The 24,335-nt window shown below is 38.4% G+C and overlaps 2 protein-coding genes across 2 annotated transcripts; one reads left to right on the top strand and one right to left on the bottom strand.

Moving 5' to 3' along the window:
- The first annotated feature begins 6,197 nt into the window (after positions 1-6,197).
- LOC128020662 (carbonic anhydrase 9-like) lies at positions 6,198-11,372 on the top strand. The gene is made up of 10 exons (XM_052607271.1): positions 6,198-6,243; positions 6,871-7,041; positions 7,413-7,555; positions 7,724-7,816; positions 7,904-7,970; positions 8,059-8,216; positions 8,296-8,422; positions 9,522-9,578; positions 9,909-10,002; positions 10,133-11,372. Exons 1-10 carry the CDS (start codon positions 6,198-6,200, stop codon positions 10,218-10,220), a joined length of 1,044 nt encoding a protein of 347 aa, XP_052463231.1. The 3' UTR covers positions 10,221-11,372.
- Positions 11,373-14,506: 3,134 nt separating this feature from the next.
- On the bottom strand, positions 14,507-22,572 carry LOC128021428 (gamma-secretase subunit Aph-1b-like). The gene is made up of 7 exons (XM_052608574.1): positions 22,108-22,572; positions 21,720-21,890; positions 21,087-21,160; positions 20,848-20,970; positions 18,117-18,244; positions 17,196-17,319; positions 14,507-15,745 (listed from the first exon to the last, which is right to left on the bottom strand). Exons 1-7 carry the CDS (start codon positions 22,218-22,220, stop codon positions 15,717-15,719), a joined length of 762 nt encoding a protein of 253 aa, XP_052464534.1. The 5' UTR covers positions 22,221-22,572; the 3' UTR covers positions 14,507-15,716.
- Between the last annotated feature and the right edge of the window lie 1,763 nt (positions 22,573-24,335).

Here is a 24,335-nt window from a genome sequence, read left to right on the forward strand (position 1 = left end):
AATGAATAATTGATCTAAATTTTCTGTACAAGTGAACATATTAATGGATATTCTGACTGCATCAATTAAAACTACTTCTAATCACTTTAACTCTGCAACAATTTGATAAAGGAAGTTGAAATTTAGTATTTATGTTTTAAATATTTGATAAATTTTACATATTTGAAATGAAAATTGATGAAAATTATGTAGATGTTTTGTCATACACTATTGTAGTACGGACATAAGGCTATTGTATTTGTATGTGGTGTAGCTGAGCTACCTGTATTTTTTTATCCCTCAGATTAATTGCTTTTGCTTTTGTTATTGACATTTGAAGGCCACTTTGGATATAAACATCTGCTTAATGAATAATATATATAAACCATATTAGCATTGTAATTTTTTAAATGTTAATTACTGTGTTGGGTTTGACCCTAACACCACATCGTTACCATTAACTATTTTCAACTGTGTTCATAAAAAATATGAGAAGAAAAATCTTCTTGTCATATTAGAATATAGCACAAAAGAAAACTATTACCCAAATGACAAATATTTCTATAGAAACAAAAGCCTTATTTTTCTGAGCCAAGTTTTGATTCATGTCTTCCCTGACACCGTCTCTTTCCATTCCTTACAGGTTCTTCTCATCAGCACAACTGGGGTTACCATGGTAAATATATACATATACTATAAGTCAAGTCACCTTTATTTATACAGAGCTTTAAACAAAATACATTGCTTCAAAGCAACTGAACAACATTCATTAGTAAAACATTGTGTCAAAAATGCAAAATTACAGTTAAAGGCAGTACATCACTGAATTCAATGATGTTGTCTCAGTTTGGTTTAAATAGTGTCTGTGCAATCATTTGCAATCAAGTCAAGGATATCACTGTAGATGAAGTGACCCCAACTAAGCAAGCCAGAGGCGACAGCGGCAAAGAATCAAGACTCTATCGGTGACAGAATGGAGAAAAAAACCTTGGGAGAAACCAGGCTCAGTTGGGGGGCCAGTTCTCCTCTGACCAGACGAAACCAGCAGTTCAATTCCAGGCTGCAGCAAAGTCAGATTGTGCAGAAGAATCATCTGTTTTGTCTTGTCCTGGTGCTCCTCTGAGACAAGGTCTTTACAGGGGATCTGTATCTGGGCTCTAGTTGTCCTGGTCTCCGCTGTCTTTCAGGGCAGTAGAAGTCCTTTCTAGGTGCTGATCCACCATCTGGTCTGGATACATATTGGATCCAGGTGACTGCTGTGACCCTCTGATCTGGATACAGACTGGATCTGGTGGGTACGGTGACCTCGGAATAAGAGAGAAATAGACAAATATTAGCGTAGATGCCATTCTTCTAATGATGTAGCAAGCACATCGGGTGTTATGGGAAGTGTACCCACTTCCGGATTACCTAATTAATGCAGCCTAAAAATCCTTAACGAATTTGGATATTAGAAGCACATTAGTGTGTTATGTGTAAGTCAGTTTAAAGAGATGGGTCTTTAATCTAGATTTAAACTGCAAGAGTGTGTCTTCTGAACAATCTTAGGTAGGTTATTGCAGAGTTTAGGCGCCAAATAGGAAAAGGATCTGCTGCCCCCAGTTGATTTTGATATTCTAGGTATTATCAAATTATCAAAGTAATAAGCAATATTTTAAAATCTATACAATGTTTGATAGGGAGCCTGTGCAGCGATGACAGGACCGGGCTAATATGGTCATACTTCCTGGTTCTAGTAAGAACTGTTGCTGCTACATTTAGGGCTAGCTGTAGTTTCTTTCCTAAGTGTGCAGAACAAATAATCTAAGCATTAAAATAATCTAACCTTGAGGTCATAAATGCATGGATTAACATTTCTAAATTTGACATTGAGAGCATAGGCCATACTTTAAATATATTTTTGAGATGGAAAAATGCAATTTTACAAATGCTAGATATGTGGCTTTCTAAGGAAAGATTGCGATCAAATAGCACACCTAGGTTCCTAACTGATGACGAAGAATTGACAGAGCAGCCATCAAGTCTTAGACAGTGTTTTAGGTTATTGCATGCAGAGTTTTAGGTCCCATAAATAACGCCGCTGTTCTTTCAGAATTTAGCAGTAAGAAATTACTCGTCATCCAGTTTTTTTTATTGACTATGCATTCCATTAGTTTTTCAAATTGGTGTGTTTCACCGGGCTGTGAAGAAAAATAGAGCTGAGTATCATCAGCATAACAGTGAAAGATAACACCATGTTTCCTGATGATATCTCCCAAGGGTAACATGTAAAGCGTGAAGAGTAACGGTCCTAGTACTGAGCCTTGAGGTACTCCATACTGCATTTGTGATCGATATGATACCTCTTCATTCACTGCTACGAATTGATGGCCATGCTAATGCACTTCCATTAATGCCAACAAAGTGTTCAAGTCTATGCCAAAGAATGTTGCGGTCAATAGTGTCGAACGCAGCACTAAGATCCAATAGAACTAATAGTAAATCCTCACAGATACCATTTTACTCTAAGAAGGAATATAATTGTGAGGATACTACCTTTTCTAGTATCTTGGACAGATAATAGTGCGCCAGTCCATTCTTATAATAATGACATAATATAAACACTTATGGAAGCGAAAAGTGCACACAGCCAAAGGACGCAGACTCCAAAATGAGACCCAGCTAATATCTTCATTTATCATTCACTTTTTTGATTAACAACTTTGCAGATTGTTTTCATCATTGCCCACCAGAGAGAAGAACAGGGGACATTGCGCGTCTTCGCACGATGCGAAGTGATCTATGGTAGCCTGGCCGAATCTCTGCCACACCATGATCATAACTTGGGGGTGGAGTCTCCACTCCCCGTACAGAGGATTCCCTCTGGACAGTAAGTCTGCTCCCCTGTTCATTATTCCTGGAATATGCATTGCGCGTAATGACAGGAGGTTCCTGCTGCTCCACATAATCAGGTCTTTCTGGTATTCAGGTATTTTCATCCCACTCTGTGCCCTCAGCCCTTGGCCTGGATGCAACAGAGAAAACTTTATTTGTGATGGGATGCTTACACATTTTTGCCTTTCCTCCCTCAGAACCAACCTCGTAAGTGGAAGAAGAGACAATTCTTTGGGGGGCGTCAGGTGAACAAATGCCATTTTCCCGCGAACACTGGACTTTGAACTGCCCACACGAACACTTTGCACATTTAAATTCCTTCTCCATTTACCTGCGGGAGGGAGAAAAGAATCGTTTTGAAGGGAAGGGACAGAGAAACCCTGAGTGCTGTCTCCAAACCCTTGTTGCAAAACAGATGTCTCAGGTCGACCGCCTCTTTTTGTTCCCCTGAGGAGGGATCGACCGGTGTTTCACTGTTGTGGCTGTGAACGATTGTTTCGGTTTCATGAAACCAAGCTTTGACAGAGGGACCTAGCTTCACAGGTGTTGTGGCGGAGCAGGACGGGAAGGTTGATAATCCGAATGACCTTCTCTACTTGAAGGCCTGAAATTTGGACGGCTTGGGTGATAAGGACGAGCTGCTGGCTTTCTGGGGAGACAGAGATCGAATGCTTCTCCCTCTTTTTTCCACAGGTCAAATTGCTGATGCATAGCTGCTACCGTCGTACTGAACATGGCCTTCGGATCGATAGGGGCATCTAAAAACCCCACTTTTTCTTTGTCAGAGAGGCCTGACAAAACCCAGCCATAGTGATCTCTCTCCCACAACCGCTAAGCCCATACTCCGACCGCAACTTTGAACTGCTCCACCGGACATGCGGAGGTTTAAATCTGCAATGACGCCCAATCTCCTCTAATAACTACGCTAGGTAGGCTGTAAGGAGGGACATCACGTTCAAAGCATGTACAGCCATTGCAGCGGATTTATAAATCTTTTGAAAAACATAGGCGGCGGAGCGCTCTGTTTTCCCTGGCAACGAAGCCCCAGTTGAAGAGTGCGCTGCCCTGCGGCTCAGATGCAAATGATTCGCCACAGATGATCCTACAGGGGGAGGATCTGCCATCCCTAAATTCTCCATTCCCTGGACATCTAGCCTCGAGAAGCCCTTAACAGGTACTCGGTGGGGAAAAAGGCTTATCCCAAAACCTCTTCATTTCAGCCACACAAGCCGGGACGGCCGGAATAAACTGCCTTGCTGGAGGGAGACGTGACGGAAGTCTCTTTCTGTCATACAAGTCTCTTTCCGCTCCTTTAACTGCGGGTTGGGATGGCCAGTCGATCGACCTCGAGAAGATCTGTATCCATCTGCACAGGGGAACGTGAGCTCTCATACTGTAACACACTCGACGGACACGACTGCATCGGGGGAAGAATAGCATCTTCATCATCCTCATCCTTATCCTCGAGGATGGTCAACAAAACTTCGCCATCGTCATCTTCCTCTCCCGCTAACGGATCTCCAAACAGCAGGGGGAGGACGGGTGACTCCTTCTCCATCATCTCACCCCAGGAGCTGGAGGCCTGTGGACAATCCATTGGTTCCTCTCTGGGTTGAGCAGAGAGGCATGGGTCCGACTTCCCAGCTGCTGCAATGCGAAGCCTTCGTTCTCAGGTTTTGAGCACCCAAGAAGGAGATGCAGAATTGTGTGACTTTTTCGCAGAAATCCACATTCCGCATACACTTAAGTCGCACAAACAGTGACTTCAGACTTCAGACTCGACTTGAGACTCGTCCTCGAAAGACTTCAGACTCGACTCGAGCTCAGGGACTCGTGAACAATGTTAATTTTTAGTAAAAGTCAGATGAGCTCGCTGTTAGAGTTGTGACGTTCGCGAACGAACCGATTCGTTTGAATGGCTCATAAACATGAACGATGGAAGCCGAGTCACGGCTGGAGGGGAGCCGTTCTAACTGTCGCTCTTTTTTCCTATGGGTGTTTCAGAGCGCGTGTTTCACACAGATGCACACAAATGAGCTCCTCCGCGAGACAGAACAGTTATAGGGGGAGGGGCGAACCCAGCGCAGGCCAACCCTTTATAGCGTGATGATATTAGTTATTAGTTGTGCACGCATCCTTCACGTGAGTACTCCAGTGGAAAAAAACCTGCGTGCCTCTGTCATTGGGTAGGAGCGGAGCCATGACGTTTTGCACAGATATTCATTGCAGCCCACTTTGTTATTGTTCATTGACTTGAAGAGGCTGATGTCCTATTTGCAAAGTTTACAGTAGTAATAGTATGTAGACATTTCCATTTTATTTATTCTAATTTTATCTACTTTAAATGTTTTTGGTTCTCTATCAAAATGTTCTTGTGTGATAACAATGTTCTTGTGTGGAAGTGTTTGTAGTAAAAGCTGTTTTGCACAGAAATTCATTGCAGCCGGCTTTGTTTTTGATGTTTATTTGTGAGTAGGTATTGTATGAATAACATAAGTCAGCGTAGCTTTGTTCATTCTTAAGCCAGACAAGAGGTGTGCAGCTATACAGCCAGGACAGACAGAAGGCCATTACTGAATCCATAAATGCAAAATACAGATATTAACTTAAAAGTAAAGCATTCTTGGTGCTTTTGTCATGTTGCAATAGCCTGTTTACACTGATTATATACCAAAATCAAAGTTGATATTGTATGCTAATAAATAGAGTTGTCATAATAACATATTACATGCTTTGAATTCCTTATATATAGCTATGCAGTGTTCTAAGCAGCTTGGATGGGTCGCTGTACGTGATGCAACATTTATTATAACCAGAGACTTAATATAATAAAGAGACTTGAGACTTGACTTGGACTCTAGCTCAGAGACTTGAGACTTGACTTGGACTCTAGCTCAGAGACTTGAGACTTGACTTGGACTCTAGCTCAGAGACTTGTGAGCATCTCTGCCTGATCACTGCAGCAATTGGTCTGCCATGGATGGCAGACGTGGTGTTATTGGTGCTTCTGTGATCGCTCACGCCCCGAGGCGGTCCCATAGTGAGATACTGAACGAATATTAGAAAGAGAACTGGGCTCATACTTCCTGGAAGAACTCAAGCTGCTGCATTTTGGATCAATTAGAGTTTGTTTATTGACCTTGTTTATTCATCTTTGTGGCATGTATTTCATTAGATAAGAAAGTAGAGTAGTTTTTTTATATTTTATAATAATTATAACAATGTAATCAGACTCACAAATTACAGTCCAATTTAATATCAAATCAGGTCTAAATGGAATCATGCTAGCAGTAAGTTTACATTTACATGCACTTCCTAAAATAATTAAACTGTAGAACTGAATAATGAAAGAGTGTTATTACACACCGATCCCAGAAGGAGAGAAACATGGTAGAACACAATAATGCAAAACTGTAAAATCTGTTTTTTTTTTTAAGATTCAGTTGAGATGCACAACACCTAAAAATATCTTAAAAATTTGACCTTTTTAAAATGTAAACTTTTTTTTTCAGTATCAGTTCTTGTGAAACACTGTATAAGCCTTGTGTCTTTTGACAATCTGAGTTTCCATCATGAAAGTCTCAAAGATAGATAAAGATAGATAAAGTCTCAAAGACTTTCAGTTACTTATGTGGGCATTTAAGTGTGGAAGTTGTGGAATTTGCAGGTTAGCAGTATACTACTGCTCATAAACATTACAGGTGCTCATCTGCTCAAAGACACGAGACTAAATGACCATTCAAAAGTAAAAAAGAATAAAATATTCTTAGCAGTTTGGGGTAGTTTTTACATGTTTTCATGTAAAACATTTTACATGTTTAACAGTTTTCCTGTACTGTTATTGTAAAGTGTTTCTTTATCCATAACTAGTGCTTTTTTTGTTTAGTTTAATGCATTTTAATAGTATTGTTATTTGTTATCAGGCTCTGTTAAATGGCCCTGGATTTTAGAAAAGCACTATACAAATAAAACGTTACATAAAAATGTCATGTTATTGATTTTCTTTGTCTCGTTCAGATCAGGACTCATGGTTATCTGTGTTTGAACACTGTAGTGGAAAAGCTCAGTCTCCAATCAACATAGACACTTATAAGGTTTTCTATGAGCCCAAACTCACTCCCATTAAACTGGAGGGTTATGATCTCACCGGCTCTCCCGCTCTTACCCTCATCAACAACGGACACACGTGTAAGTCAATCTCTCTCACACCAAAAAGTAGATGTTACACAGAATCACATGACTCATGTGAAACTATCCACTATACAGAGCATCACATTTCTGAAATGAAAAAAAAAACAGGGACATTTTTAGCTCGACTGTCAGAATCTCCACTGTTATTAATTGTGAAATAAAAAACAAGGACAAATTCATGCATACAAAAATCCAGTTTTATCTGTTGACTGGTAAAAGGACCAAAGATTAAGTAAAAAAAAGTTATTTACTGATTGTTTTTGTTGCTGACTTGAATCACATGACTTTACCTTACTTTAATTGAAGGAATGCGTCATTCAGAAATGAAAAGCTGTCTGAAATGGATGTTGTTTCTGTCCTTCCATCAGTGCAGCTGAGTCTGCCGAACAGCATGCGTATCATGAGGGGATTCGATCACGTTTATGTCGCAGCCCAGCTTCACTTCCACTGGGGAACTAAAGAGGTCCCTGGCTCAGAGCACACCATAGATCATGTTCATTTCCCTGCTGAGGTGAGCTGAGATGAAGAACGAAACGGTTTTTGGTCTTTAATGAAAACATACGATTACGTTTTACCATTTAGAGATCATGTTATTGGCCCAGTCTTTCTGGGACATAAGTGAATTGCATAATGTGTGACATACTGCATAAACAAATGCTACAATTTCCTCATTCCTCAGATCCATGTGGTTCATTATAACTCCAAATATGTAGATCTCATTGAGGCTGCTAGTAAAGCTGATGGATTGGCAGTGTTAGGAGGATTCATAGGTGTAAGTAGTTTAACTGAAACCTTCTGGCTGCAGTAAAGAATGCAGTTTGATCAGTCCTAATGTAGTCTTTGCCATACATCTGAACAGATCGGCCTCCATGACAATGACAACTATGAGAAGATCCTGTCTGCGTTAACAGACATCAGCATAGAGGGTAAGAAACTAATAACCGCCAACGAAGAAAACAAACCATAAAGCATTGGTGATTTTCATCCAACATGATTTAACGGTCTTGTTTTCAGAGTCAGACACTGAGATTCCTGGTTTTAATGTGCGCCATCTGCTGCCGGACAGCCTGGACAGGTTTTATAGGTACAACGGGTCCCTGACGACCCCACCGTGTTTCCAGACAGTCAGCTGGACTGTGTTCAACGATTCAATCAGAGTCTCAAGAAGACAGGTCAGACTATTCTCACCAGAGAGCATCATTTCATTTACAGCCCTTGCTGATCTAAATCAGTCTTGTTTTCTTTTATTAGCTCGCCGCCTTGGAGGATACATTGAAAACTGAACACAACAAGCTTTTGTCCAAAAATTTCAGAGCGCCACAGCTTCTGCATGGAAGAAAAGTGTTGGCATCTTTCCAAACAGAATCTACTACAGGAAGTATGTACAATCTATATTAGGCCTTTTAGCTCTTTTGTAGAATTTGTTGCAATCTACAGTGGCCACCAGATGCGTTTGGAATCGTATTTATAAAAATGTCTGAATGTCATAATTTTACTAGAAACCTAAAAAGTTACATTAGCAAATTGAACATATGATGCACTGGATTGGTAGTAAGTAAAAAAATGTCCCAAGGGTAACATATAAAGCGTGAAGAGTAGCGGCCCTAGTACAGAGCTTTGAGGTACTCCATACTGCACTTGTGAACGATATGATAAATCTTCATTCAACGCTACGAACTGATGTAGGTCTTATAAATACGATTTAAACCATGCTAATGGACTTCAACTGATGCCAACAAAGTGTTCAAGTCTATGCAAAAGAATGTTGTGGTCAATTGTGTCAAATGCAGCACTAAGATCCAATAAAACTAATAGAGAGATACACCCACGATCAGATGATAAGAGCAGATCATTTGTAACTCTAAGGAGAGCAGTCTCAGTACTATGATACGGTCTAAATCCTGACTGGAAATCCTCACATATACCATTTTTCTCTAAGAAGGAATATAATTTTGAGGATACCACCTTTTCTAGTATCTTGGACAGAAAAGGCAGATTTGAGATCGGTCTATAATTAACTAGTTCTTTAGGGTCAAGTTGTGTTTTTTTGATGAGAGGCTTAATAACAGCCAGTTTGAAGGTTTTGGGGACATATCCTAATGACAATGAGGAATTAATAATAGTCAGAAGAGGATCGCTGACTTAGGTAGTGTATGATGGAAGATGCTCCATTTTCCGGGCTGCTCTCTTTAGGGTGCGAGTGTGCTTATTTACAAAGCAGTCTTTTGTGGTAGAAGTGATGGTTCTTCGATACTTGTAACAAGAAATAGAATTGAAAGTTTTAGCTATATGAAGTTTGCACAAAACTAAATAATGATCTGAGATATCATCGCTTGGCTGCATAATTTCAACACCATCAACATCAATTCCATGTGACAGTATTAAATCTAATCCAATAGCGACCTTTTTTGTTTATTTCAATCTGTACTGTACAATCCATATATTAGTGTAAGCATGTTTTGTGTTGTGTTTTACAGAAGCCAGAGAAGCTCCAACACCTGAAACACAAGACTACAAAATAACGGAGTCTAGTGGTAGATATCTTTTATTTACTGTACTGTATATCTACAGCAGGATATAACTTGAAACACAGTATTTACCAGAGGATTTTGTCTATTTTATGACACTACCAGTGTTCGATTTTATCATTTACCATGGTGAGGAAAAGTAAATGTTACAATAAATATAATATTACTGAATTAAATTAATTAATAAATGGATTCATTTAGGATAAAGTAAATCCATACATTTAGCATGTGACATTTAAATAATCCTTACATTAAGCCTGTTACATTTAGCTCTGTCTGTCATACTAACATGAAAATCACTTCATGTGAGTTTTAACGTTTTTTTTTTCCCCACAGGACACATTCTGGCGATTATCTTTGGGGTTCTGTTTGCGGTCACGATGCTGGTCTTTTCCATGTACACATATTTACAGCAGAAAAAGTACTCAAAGTACGTTCATATTAATCTCTGATTCGTCACCACATTGATTGAATCAAACTTTCAATACTCCCTGCTTTTAAGAAAGCAGTCACAAAGTACAAAAGACTAATCATGTTTCTCTGTGTCTTTTTCTCTCTAGGTTAAAAAAAGACTCCAAGCAAAATGTTGTGTATAAACCAGCTGCCGTTGAAGAAGGCATGGATCAGACCACTGTTACTGTAACATAAAGCACAAATTTATTCAGAAACTTGTTTTGTATTGTTTGCTTGTTAAGAAAAGAGGACTCAGAGTGTGATTGGGGGATGAATTGGTTATAATTTGCTGCAATCTGTAATGTTGTGTCCAGTGTTGCGAAGGATACTTTGGAAATATACTAGTTTACAGATTACAGGTTACCATATTTAAAATGTAAAATTTACATTTTACAGCAGTGCTTAACTCCTCAACCCCAGTTTCAGAGAAATTGGGACATTTTATAAAATGGCCAACTTAAATGTATTTTGTAAATATTAACTGATTAATTTGATGTTGACGGCTGCCACACACTCCAAGAAAATTGGGTTCAGAGGCAAAATAAAAGTGAAAGGGTAATTGAATATCCAAAATCTATTTTGAAACAGTTTACAGTAAGCAGGTGATTACTGTAATAGGTGACGGGATCGTGTTTGGCTAAAAACTACAGGTGCCGGTCATTTAATTAGAATATCATCAAAAAGTTACTAATTCCATTCAAAAAGTGAAACTTTTATATTATATTCATTCATTACACACTAACTGATATATATTTTAAATGTTTATTTCTTTTAATTTTGATGATTATAACTGACAATAAAGTTAAATCCCAAATTTAGTATCTCAGGAAATTGGAATATTGTGAAAAGGTTCAATATTGAAGACACCTGGTGCCACACTCTAATCAGTTAATTAACTCAAAACACCCTGGAGAGGATTGTGAAACAAAACCCATTCAAAAATGTGGGGGAGATTCACAAAGAGAGGACTGCAGCTGGAGTCAGTGCTTCAAGAACCACTACACACAGACGTATGCAAGACATGATTTTCAGCTGTCGCATTCCTTGTGTCAAGCCTCTCTTGAACAACAGACAGCGTCAGAAGCATCTCACCTGGGCTAAAGACAAAAAGGACTGGACTGCTGCTGAGCAGTCCAAAGTTATGTTCTCTGATGAAAGTAAATTTTGCATTTCATTTGGAAATCAGGGTCCCAGAGTCTGGAGGAAGAGAGGAGAGGCACACAATCCTTGTTTCTTGAGGTTCAGTGTAGTTTCCACAGTCAGTGATGGTTTGGGGTGCCATGTCATCTGCTGGTGTTGGTCCACTGTGTTTTCTGAGGTCAAAGGTCAACGCAGCCATATACCAGGAAGTTTCAGAGCTCTTCATGCTTCCTGCTGCTGACCAACTTTATGGAGATGCAGATTTAATTTTCCAATAGGATGTGGCACCTGCACACACTGCCAAAGCTTCCAGGACCTGGTTTAAGGATCATGGTATCCCTGTTCTTAATTGGCCAGCAAACTCGCCTGACCGTAACACCATAGAAAATCTATGAGATATTGTGAAGAGTAAGATGCGATATGCCAGACCCAAGAATGCAGAAGAGCTGAAGGCCACTATCAGAGCAACCTGGGCTCTCATTACACCTTAGCAGTGCCACAGACTGATCGACTCCATGCCACGCCACATTGCTGCAGTCATTCAGACAAAAGGAGCCACAACTAAGTATTGAGTGCTGTACATGCTCATACTTTACATGTTCATACTTTTCAGTTGGCCAGATTTAAAAAAAAAATCCTTTCTTTGTATTGGTCTTAAGTTATATTCTAATTTTCTGAGATACTGAATTTGGGATTTTCCTTAGTTGTCAGTTATAATAATCAAAATTAAAAGAAATAAACATTTGAAATATATCAGTCTGTGTGTAATGAATGAATATAATATACAAGTTTCACTTTTTGAATGGAATTAGTGAAATGAATCAACTTTTTGATGATATTCTAATCATATGACCAGCACCTGTATGTACTAAATTTCATGAGAGAAGCTTCAAACAAATAAAAAATCACATTTCTCAATGCAAAATCTCAAAGAATTTTGGTATTTCACCAACTATCATACATTATATTGTTAAAAGGTTCAAGGAATCCAGAGAAATCTCAGTCTGGGCTCAGGAGTACTTCAGAAATGACTTAACACAGTCTGCTGCTGCATCAATAAATGCAACCTGAACCTCTGTTACTCAAGAAGAAACTATACTTCAGTTCTGCGCAGCGATGCCGCAGGGTTCTCTGGCCAGAGCTCATCTCAGATCGTCAGAAAGTGGAAATGTGTGCTGTGCTCAGATGAGTCCTCATTTCAGCTGATTTCTGGGAAAACTGAACACTGAGCTCTCAGTCTCAAAGACCAAAGGGAGCAATCAGACTTTCACCTGCGAAATATACTTTATCAGAGACGTATACTGCCATCAAGATGACGTCTTTCATGGTTAATAGATCAAGACTCGGTCAGCATGTGCTCCAACAGCGTGGTTTCACAGCTCTAGTTCAGTCCAGATTTGTCTTCAGGTAAACATATGTCCAGTAATGAAAACAATGATCACAGGCTGCTGAACAGCTGAAGTCTTGTATTTTGCTTGCAAATCTTTAACAATCAGTATCCTCAATTCCCAAACAATTAAACACCGTAATTAAAAGGAAAGTTGAAATGACATTGTTAAACGTAATACATAACTTTTTGGAGTGTGTTGCAGCCATAAAATTTTTTTATATTTACAAAATTATATTAAGTTGGCCAGTAAAAACATTAGAATGTTTTTCTTTTTTCTTTAGTCACTTAAAGAGTTAAAGAGAATTAACAATTCTTGATTTTATGGCATTTCAAAAACATCCCGACTTCTCTGGAATTGGGGTTGTAATTACTATCAGACTCTCAAAGTCCTTAATCTCTTGAATTATGATTAGAATAATTTAATTTTAAAGCACAGCCACCACAAAAGCAGACTTACTTTGAGATCATGCTGAGGTTAAATACAGATTTAAAATAAAAGCAAGAAATAGTTTAATAGCTAGATTCTGTTTTCAAAATCAATTCTTTGTAAGCTATGACAGAAAACACTGGCATCTAACAATGCCTTTGAAAAAACAGTTCATCTTGAAAATTAAAGCATATACATAAACCCAAATAGAAAATAAAACAGTTATCTAATAAGCATGTGTCCTATTCTCTGTACAAAACACCTGAGACATTGGTGTCTCATATTTGAGAGAAATCAAATAAATATGTGTGTGTGTTCTCGTTTTTGTGTCATATCAGGACACAACTCTGTATAATGACATGGGTATGACACAGGTATTACAAGGAGAGGGTGACTTATGAGGACATAACCCATGTCCCCATTTTTCAAAACACTTATAAATCATACACAATGAGTTTTTTTGAGAAAGTAAAAATGCACAAAGTTTCCTGTGAGGGTTAGGGTTAGGTGTAGGGTTGGTGTAGGGCCACAGTTTGTACAGTATAAAAACCATTACACCTATGGGATGTCCCCAGTTTTCACAAAAACAAACATGTGTGTGTGAAAATTCAAATGTAACCACCTTTGTCTTAACATTTTCATACTGTAATTTAATTACAAATTTTTCTCAGTAATTATTATATAACTGATTACAGTTACATTTATTTGGAAATTCAATTATGTAATTCCAAAGCCCAAAACGAAAATGACTAACACCAAGCTGTTAATTATTAGTCAGGAAAAAAAGCCAAATGTAAGCAAAAGCACTATTTAAAAAGTCATTTCCCTCTCAGAAAACCATCAAAAACAGGATGACGTTTTTGTCAGAATATGGGACATTTGATTCAGGATGGTTGTGTGGAGTGATGAATCACAATAAAAGAGTCGATATCGGTGTTTTAGAAATATAATGCTGAAAGCATCTTCTCCACAGTGAAGACTTGAGGAGCCCATTAAAGAAGAACATTAAAAGACCACTAAATATTTTGCCATTTTTGCCATTGGCTCACTTCTCAGCCATAAAGTGTATGTGTCAGCAGATTTTAGCACATAAATAACAACAAATCATTCTTTTTACCTTTTTCTTATTTTTTATTTATGAGAGTAATCATCAAATTATCATCCCTTACTCACCCTCGTTGTTCAAAACATGTGGTGTCATTCTTCTGCTCGAGACAAAAGAAGAGATTTTATGATGTTTAGGGTCCAGAAACTACATGGTAACCCATATTCTTCAAAATATCTGCTTTTCTGTTCAGCAGGATAGAAATTCAGAAATTAATATAGGTGTAGAACAACAAATAATAACAGAATTTAAATTTTTGGGTGAACGGTCCCTTTAAGCCAATTTAATGCTGTTCAATCACAATTTCCAAAGCATTCACTCATGTTAATATATCCTAACCACATAAAAAACAGTCTAGATGTACCATATCGACTGGAGGCAATGTTTGAGTATAATAATAATAATAACAGACTCCATGAAATGGTTAACAGGGTATTTTTAATCTTTGTCAAATCAATTTTGCATATGAACAGCAATCTGATTCCCTGTTTGGCACGTCATATTCTTAGAAACGTTATAAAGCTGCATTAAAATGTTACATAATTACAAGAAGTCCTTTTGTAATTGAAATTGATCAAAGCACCTGGTAATTGTCAAATATACAGAACATGATGAGAGCTCCATCTGCACAGGTTTTTAACACTGGATGACAAATGTAGACCAGAAACTACTTGCATACAGACACAGAGGATGAGTACAGAAAGACAGAAGTGCATCCCCAGAAACAAACACTGAACCGCTGAGACTTCACTGCGATGTACCTTAATGAGTGTGTGTCTTAAGGCTGAAACCAGGTCATGTGTCAGTAAACGCAGTGATGTCAGTGTGCTGGTCAGGAATTAAAGCTGTGTTAGTGTTCCTCACTGAAAAGATCTATATACAGCAACACAGAGCAAGTCTCAGATAACTAGCGCTGTCCTGGTGTGATGACGACACATATTAAATAACAGAAGACTCTGGGAGCTCCAGATATTGCTTCCTGTCAGTGTCTGTAAAGGTTGCATTCAATTGTCAGAAATATATTGAAAATAGAGTTTCAGTTGTTTTGTAATTCCTGTTTCATACTTATGATGAAATGAGCTACAAACAAATGAAAAGGTTGATGAAAAATTACTTAGATTGAGCATCAATCAGTCCTACATAGAAATGGTTAAGACCTTTGTTCTGTTTTAATAATGTGAAATGTTTTCCCATGTACATTCATTGGTCACAACACAAATAATGTGTTTCAAAGTGTACAGAGCAAATATGAAAACTCTACAGGGACATAATTGCAGTAAATGGAAATGTTCTGAACTAATAATAATAATAATAATAAAGAGGATAACATGAGTACAAGAGGGTGAAAGTGGTTTTTGAAGAGGCTTCACTCAGAACATCAGCAAAGAAAACCCAAAACCACAAACATTCACAAGAAGAGCCAAACAAATGATGCTTTTAAAACCAAATAATATAAGAGATCGGTCTTATTGATTTGCATTCAGATCAAGCTATTTACAGTGTTTCTGTGGGAGTCTGATTGCTGATGCTGGAGGGGACGTTTCTGGATCCCCTCAGGGTTTGAGCTGGTCAGTGTGCAGACTCAGCCGCTCGGTGTCCTACATCTCACTAGGTGTGACAAACACCATCTTATGAAGATTCCCCTTCAACTTTCCTACCTGCAGAAAAACAACCAAGAGCAGACAAAAGCTGGGACATATATAGTATTGAGTGAAAATATTGATTTATAGAGTATTGTGACAACTGATGTGTGTGAATATTAGACACTTTATGTCAGTGACACTTTAAAATAGGGAACACTTCTTCACAATTAACTCCCAACTTTTCTCTCAATGAATTCCTAATTTGCTGTTTATTAATAGTTAGTAAGGTAGTTGCTGACTTTAGGTATTGAGTAGGATTAGGGATGTAGAATATGCTATAATAAGTACTAATAAATAGTTAAAACAGAGAGGCTCAAAATCATTTTCCAGAACATTCTCCTTCACCATTCCTGGCTGGTGGAACGATCTTCCCATCCCTGTCTGGAATGCTGAATCCCTGACAATTTTCAAGCGATAGCTTATTATTTTTCTAGCTTTTACTTATTTGAACAATGTCTAAAACTTGGTATTACAAGCACTTCCGGTGTCTGTTTTCCTCTTTAAGAAGAATCGCTTTATGTATTACAAATTGTAAGTCACTTTGGATAAAGGCGTCTGCAAAATGACTAAGTGCTGTTACATAGTCAACGCGAGAAACGTGAGCAAGCAACGCGCTCCCTTTCATAGCCCAAACAGTGGATGCAAGCGTCACGGGCAATGCGTTTATGCAATACACCGTTCACGCAACAGGGGGTAGTAGAGTCGGGTGATTTAGTAGAGTCAGGTCGCGTGATATTCAGATCACAATGGCAACTGAAGAGGAGTGTATTCTGTTGCTGATGAACCTTCGTATAAATGTGGATGAATACGTATAAAGTTCGCATATTTTTTCCTCTTCGCCCGCCATTGTATTCAAACCTTCTTCTTCTGTAAACACAATATACTTGAATTAATGTACAATACTTGCAATGTCGCCCCCACCGACAACGTATAGCATTGCGTGCATCGGCGCGTCACGTATCAAAAACTAGGACGACACATTTGGCTATGCACGATGCATAATGGCGGCCGAAGCGTAACGATGCATAGCCTCGGGGACGCGTATGTGTACAGATGCGTTGACTATGAAACGACCCTAAATGTAAATATGCATGCTAAAAAGCAACTAGTTAAAGTCTCAAATCCAAAGAGATATTCTAACAATGTTTTCTTTTCTAAAAATGTACAATAGTTTACATTGGTATGCAGTGTAGTAAACATTTGTGATACTTGACAAGCGTGCTTATATGTAGTACTTATGCTATCCACAATTGTGGAAACATAGGCACTGTTTTCATGTGGGCCTCCTGAAGAGAGCGATGATGAACATCTGGAACAATATGGCTTTAAATATCTTTCAGGGTCATTTATAGGCAGTGCTCGAACCCAGGGCTCAGACTGGCTTACTTCATAGACACTGTCAGGCATTACTGAAATCTCGCAGCTGAAGGAAGATCATGTCAAGTTTGTGAAGGTCATGTCTTACGTGTGCAGAGAGCACTGAGGCTGTGTAGTGATCCTCCAGATGAGAAGAACGCCCAGACGCCCATCGTCAGTGTAATGAAGTACACAGGAGGCAGACTGCCCTCATACAGTGGATTCAGCAGCGACTGACACAAGGGAAGACAGAAAATGTCAGATTTTTGGTTTTTAAGACTAGTAGTAGAAGACTAAGTGATGTATCCCATTATAAAACTGGAGACCAAACTGGATCTAGACTGGACACATTTAATATTTGAGACGTGTGCCAATAAAAGATGCAAACAAGGCCAAAGTCTGAGCTATAAAAAAGCAATCACTGAGCAATAACATTTCCTGGGGAAAGTTTCTGTACACAAATAACCCGAGCTGTGCATATGAAAGCGAAACGCAGACACACTCCTGTGGCATCACGATGATTTCTGTGCTGCTCTGGCAATGTGAAGCTCTCCTGCTGCATCCAGATGAAACATTAGACATCTGAGTAAGCCTTTCTAAAACAGCGCTAACTTGTTATAAGCGTGTGTATCAGATGAAGCTATGAAGATCTCAAATTAATTTCTTTACCAAGGGTATGTACACTAGAGTTCAAAGGTTTGGGATCTGTAAGATTCTGAATGAAAGCCTTTTCTGCTCACCAAGGCTGCGTTTGTTTAATCAAAATTACAGTAAAAACAGTAACATTATGAAAATTATTACAATTTAGACTGATTTTCTATTTTAATATAATTTAAAATCTAACGACACAAAGCTGATTCCTCCAGCAGCAAGTATAACCCCCCATGCATAAGAAAAAACACATATAAAGTGAAGTGGATTCACAAAGTGAAACCTGAATCTGAAATGAATTGAACCTGTAAGGTCAACGTCACTTCTCATCAGAGACATGTTGACATGTGAAGGATGGATGTGTCCATGTAAAGCTCACCAGGCCGGCGAATAACAAGTGTAGAGAGACGACTGCAGCGATGACCCACCATTGGCTCTTCTCACAGCCCTCGAAGAACACCACACCCCAAAACGTGTGCAGCAGCGTCAGCGCCAGTGTCATCAGCGCTGCAATCAAACACACAAGCCTCAGCATCACTGCTGCTCAGGTCCACCTCACCTAGAGTCTTCATTAGGATTCAACTAAATATTTTAGAGCTTGGCATATCTACAAAAATGTCCTATTACTAGAAAAATGTACATGGAGTTATAAGATTTTACAGGAAACCACTTTAAATAGTTTAAAATATGAAAGCCACTTTAAGTCATTTTGAGGCCACCATTCAATTTTTTACAAAATAAAAAAAGCATCCAGCTTTGAACAACATGAAAGAGAGTAAATGACAGAATTTTTGATGTTCATTTGTATCCTTTTAATAAATAGTTAATTTTTTAACTTTTTGGACCAATGAATTTTCATGACTTCCTCATCGCTCCAGGACTTTTACATTATTTTACAATTATATATATGATTTATTTATGTTTCCTCCAAAAGTACTGCACTCTCAAATAGCAAGTCCTACATTAGATATCAGAAATTTCATAATTAGAACAATTCCAATGACTTTTCAGTTCTGGAAACCACAACTTTAAATTTTCCTGATATTTCCAGGTTTCTCATAACTGTGAGAACCCTGTTGTTATGAACAGTAAAAAAACCTATATAGCAGTGTAGTAAAACAGGTGCATCTCAATAAATAAGGATGTAATGGAAAAGTTCATTTATTTTAGTAATTCAACACAAATTGTGAAACTCGTGTATTAAATAAGTTCAGTGCACACAGATTGAAGTAGTCTAAGTCTTTGGTTCTTTTCATTGTGATGATTTTGGCTCAAAAACCCACCAATTCACTCTCTCAACAAATTAGAATACTTCATACCAATAATAATAAAAAAAAAACATTGTGAACTGTTGGCCTTCTGTAAGGTATGTTTATTTACTCTACATGTACTCAGTACTTGGTAGGGGCTCCTTTTGCTTTAAACACTGCCTCAATTCGGCGTGGCATGGAGTTGATCAGTTTGTGGCACTGGAAGCCCAGGTTTCTTTGACAGTATCCTTCAGCTCATCTGTTTTTGGTCTCTTGTTTCTCATCTTCCTCTTGACAATAATCCATAGATTGTCTCTGGGGTTCAGGTCTGGTGAGTTTTCTGGCCAGTCAAGCACACCAACAGCATGGTCATTTAACCAACTTTTGGTGCTTTTGGCAGTGTGGGCACGTGCCAAATCCTGCTGGAAAATAAAATCAGCATCTTCAAAAAGCTGGTCAGCAGAAGGAAGCATGAAGTGCTCTGAAATTTCTTGGTAAACGGGTGCAGTGACTTTGGTTTTCAAAAAACACAATGGACCAACACCAGCAGATGACATTGCACCCCAAATCATCACAGACTGTAGAAACTTAACACTGGACTTCAAGCAACTTGGGCTATGAGCTTCTCCACGCTTCCTCCAGACTCTAGGACCTTGGTTTCCAAATGAAATACAAATCTTGCTCTCATCTGAAGAGAGGACTCAGGACCACTGGGGAACAGTCCAGTTCTTCTTCTCCTCAGTCCAGTTAAGACGCTTCTGATGTTGTCTGTGGTTCAGTAAATCTCGACACGTCTGTGTGTGTTTGCTCTTGATGCCTTGACCCCAGCCTCAGTCCCTTCCTTGTGAAGTTCACTCAAATACTTGAACTGATTTCGCTTGACAATCCTCATAAGGCTGCGGTTCTCTCTCGGTTGATTGTGCATCTTTTTCTTCCACACTTTTTCCTTCCACTCAACTTTCTGTTAACATGCTTGGATACAGCACTCTGTGAACAGCTTCTTTGGCAATGAATGTTTGTGGCTTACCCTCCTTGTGAAGGGTGTCAATGATTGTCTTCTGGACAACTGTCAGATCAGTCTTCCCCATGATTGTGTAGTCTAGTGAACCAAACTGAGAGACCATTTTGAAGGCTCAGGAAACCTTTGCAGGTGTTTTGAGTTGATTAGCTGATTGGCATGACACCATATTCTAATTTGTTGATTTAGTGAATAGGTGGGTTTTTGTTAAATGTGAGCCAAAATCATCACAATTAAAAGAACCAAAGACTGAAACTACTTCAGTCTGTATGCACTGAATTTATTTAATACACGAGTTTCACAATTTGAGATGAATTACTGAAATAAATGAACTTTTTATGACATTCTAATTTATTGAGATTCAGTTGTATATAAGAATATAAAAATTAAAGAAAAATAACAGAAGAGACTGGACACCAAAATTAAACAGACAAATTTTGAAATGTTGTTCTTGTTTTCATTCTTAAATGTTTGTCTACATACATGTTAAATTATATAAGCTGTTAAATAAATAAAAATAAATAAAAATGACAAATGTTGCCTTGTCAACAAGCTGAAATGACAGTTTGAATTAGTTTTTTTATCTTTATTTTGTTGTTGATATTTTATTACCGTTTACGTTATTTCATAGACCTAAAATGTTTTATGTTTTTGTTAACTATAATAACTGTGGGTGACAGAAGGATGTTTCAGCACATGATGGTCAAATTTTAAATTTGGCAGGACTGGTTTTGTGTCATTTGTCATGTGCTTTGTCATATGCTGACATAAAAACAGCACATTTAAAGGTTTAAGATGTTGGAAATTGTCCTGATGGCCCATGAGGCTTTGCAGGAGCTCACCTGCTGTAATGAAGTAATACTGTGAGTCTCCAAAGATGCCGACCGTCCCGGGCCCCAGAGAGTCAGACAGGATGTTGATCATTGAGAACGCTCCACTCATGATCCCAAAGCCCAGCCCAGCCACTGCACAAAACACACACAGACATCTGACTGAACCTGCGATCTCGAGTGCAACGTGAAACCCAGTAACACGAAGCTGCTTTCAGCCGAGCACAAACCGGGACAGGAACAGAGTTTACCGTAAGCCATCTGTCGCACCGAAATAGCTGAACCGTCGTCATCACTGATGGCTGCCAGACCCTCGGTGGCCTTCCTGATGATCAACAAGAGTTCAGAATGAGTCACAGCTCCCTTACAACAACTGACAGCAATTCATGACTGAACACATGGGCCTTCATCGGCACAGACTGAAAGAAGCAAAACCAAATCCAAAACCATCTATTCTGCACAGGAAAAATTATGTTTTCATGCATTTTTTTGGGACTATCTTGCTTCCATCACGTGACTAATGAAAAGAAAAACACTTAAATACACATTAAGTGTATATTCATTTGCATCTGTAGATTTCAGCTACAATACACGGTCTGTTCACATATCATCCATCTGTTTTATATCACATTTCATGCCTAAAAACAGCGGAAATTTATAATTTTTTTGACTGTTGATAGAATTTTAAACTCTAATGTGTCAAATAAATATAACAAGAATTTTGTTTGTTCTGGAAAAGTATGCAATTGAATGCCCATTTAATTAGGCACTGCCTCAGTTGTGTATAAACATGTAAGATAACTTTATAATGGAAAACAGCTTGTACATGTACGTTTGGCCCCGAGGACTTCTTATCATGTACGTGCTGCCATAAAGAGCCTCACCTGAGCAGTCTGTAGTAGGCGAAGCGAAACACTTCCTGGAGCAAGACCGAAAAGAAAACCCCAAAAATCAGCAGCCCCTTCTGAAGGGTGAGATCCTGGGAGTTACTGGCCTTGATAGCGATGAACCACACCAGAGAGGACAGGAGCAGAGACAGCAGCCAGAAGAACGCCCTGAAACACACACAAGCACCATCTGCTGACATCTAAAGGACTTCATGAATGAACACTCAAAGAAATGTCATGTCTCTCTCTTACACAACAGTGGAGTCACCAGGGTAATAACTGGTGGTGTGTTGACCCTGAATAATTCATGTTGTAATGAAAACACGGTTTTGTTAATCGTATCGTGTGTGTATGTTTGAGTAATGTGTCTGATCACGTGACTCACCCTGCGATCAGAATGATGACTCTTAACGGGTCTCTGGCGATGGTGAACACAAACAGGGCGAAAGCTGGACCGAAAGCTATAAAAGCACAGCCAAAAAACACTGCCAGAGTCATCCTGATGAGACTGTCCCGTCAGATAATGAGCAACAGAAACACGTCAAACCCACAACACTGCTGTGAAAGCGAACACGAACAACGCTAGGAGATAATACACACACATTTACTTAATTCTCCACAAGACAGAGACAGTTTAAACCTGATGTTCTCATGTGCAGAAGAATCACAGTATTCTCATATACAGACAAATAAAGGACCGATCCGTCAAAGCTAATCAATCCGATTATATTCGCGCGGTTTGTGTCGTTCTTCTGTGAGCGCTTTGTTTGGTAACATTTTCAAACTTAATCGTCAGTTTCTCTTCCCCGAATAAAACACACGCGATACTTCCGAGGGCTTTTGTTTTAAATGATTAGCTTTGCGCTTCCGGGTTTACGTGCGTGACCGCGCGCTCCCGGATTTTTATTTTATTTTTTTTTTATTTTTTTTAGCGACAAATGAAGTTGCAACTGTCATTGTTGTCAATCATGTAAATAAAATTTGCCTGTTGTAATTATTTATTTGCCAAAAAAATCCCACTGTAATGTGCAGTCCCTCACTGATGATGTCTGCAGCAAACATAAAAATATGAGAAAGACATCAGGGCATAAAATTGTCAGATTAATTCACTTAAATTCAGACATAATATCTTGTTTAACATAATACAAATGAATGTGTCAACCACACCAGACACAAGGACAGTTGTAACAAAATGGCTCCTTTTGCCATTAATTGTGAAAAATAATAATATGTAGGTTTATTTATTTAGGACTATTTGCTTGCTTGCTTTCTAGACAAATGAAGTCATACCATGAGAAAAAATCCAATGTTTATTCTGGTGAGTATTTGTAAAGAACAGCAACCATTTACCCCAATCTGCAGCTGTGAGTGGTGCAATGATAACTCTATAATAGCTACAAAGATTTCTCTCTATGTTTTGGTCAATTAAGTCTATCATCATAGTCTCATAAGATTAGTTTATTTTTATTTATTTCTGATTATTGCTTCAAAAATGAAAAAGGCACATTTCTTTTTTCTTTCATTTGTTGTTACTAACTGTGGTCATTTAAATCCTAGAAATGGAAACTAAATGGTATTTTGTGATGTCACTGGAACAGAACTGAGTCATTGACGAGCCACAGAGAGAAAGAGTACAAGCTCTGATTATTTAATGTCAGGTCAAGTCACCTTTATTTATATAGCGCTTTAAACAAAATACACTGCGTCAAAGCAACTGAACAACATTCATTAGGAAAACAGAATGTTTTGTATCAGACAGAAAACCGGATATGAGGAAGATTCAGACGTAAATAACTGAGCCAGTAAAACAGATTACTGCTGTACTTTTTTTAAACATAAGGGCCTGGTTTCACAGACAGGGCTTAGATTAATCCAAGATTAGGCTATAGTTCAGTTAGGACAGTTAAGTATCTTTTATAAACATGCCTTAGAAAATAACATTACAGGTGTGCATCAGACAAATCAGTGGCGCTAATATATTTTAAGATCAGTCAGAGCAAGTTTCTTTAATTTAAAACAGCACAGACATCCATTTTTTTAGAGGGCTTTTTTGCTTTTGTAAATAAAAGAAAAAGAAAACAGAATACAAAAACTTTTTTTAAAGAAAACTAGCAGCAAATTAATATAGTGCAAGTCTAAAAATTATATTCTTTTTTAAAGAACAGGATTAGAATAGAGAGTGCTAGAGTTAGAGGGTCAAATAAAGATGGAAGAGATGTGTTTTTAGCCGATTCTTGAAGACTGATTTGGGCAGTTCATTCCACCAGGAGGGAACATTTCATTTTAAAGTCTGTGAAAGTGATTTTGTGCTTCTTAGGAATGGCACAATAAAACGAAGTTCACTTGCAGAACGCAAGCTTCTAGAGGGCACATAAGTCTGAAATAATGAATTTAGGTTAAGGGGTGCAGAGCCAGTGGTAGTTTTGTAGGGAAACATCAATGCCTTGAATTTTATGCGAGCAGCTATTGGAAGCCAGTGCAAATTGATAAACAGAGGTGTGACATGTATTCTTTTTGGCTCATTAAAAATTAATCTTGCTGTCGCGTTCTGGATTAATTGTTAAGGTTTGATAGAACTGGCTGGAAGACCTGCCAAGAGAGCATTGCAATAGT

Source organism: Carassius gibelio, chromosome A10 (assembly GCF_023724105.1).
Source record: "Carassius gibelio isolate Cgi1373 ecotype wild population from Czech Republic chromosome A10, carGib1.2-hapl.c, whole genome shotgun sequence".
Classification (NCBI taxonomy): Eukaryota; Metazoa; Chordata; class Actinopteri; order Cypriniformes; family Cyprinidae; genus Carassius; species Carassius gibelio.

Bases quoted from the DNA above. Each gene is read 5' to 3' on its own strand.
- LOC128020662 (XM_052607271.1), top strand. From the start codon at position 6,198: ATGAAAGAGTGTTATTACACACCGATCCCAGAAGGAGAGAAACATG. The intron at 6,244-6,870 runs GTAGAACACAAT...TGTCTCGTTCAG, and splicing joins CCCAGAAGGAGAGAAACATG to ATCAGGACTCATGGTTATCT. The intron at 9,579-9,908 runs GTAGATATCTTT...TTTTCCCCACAG, and splicing joins CAAAATAACGGAGTCTAGTG to GACACATTCTGGCGATTATC.
- LOC128021428 (XM_052608574.1), bottom strand. From the start codon at position 22,220: ATGACTCTGGCAGTGTTTTTTGGCTGTGCTTTTATAGCTTTCGGTCCA. The intron at 21,161-21,719 runs GTGAGGCTCTTT...GTTGATCATCAG, and splicing joins GCCTACTACAGACTGCTCAG to GAAGGCCACCGAGGGTCTGG. The intron at 18,245-20,847 runs GTGAGCTCCTGC...GTTTGATTGCAG, and splicing joins GTATTACTTCATTACAGCAG to CGCTGATGACACTGGCGCTG.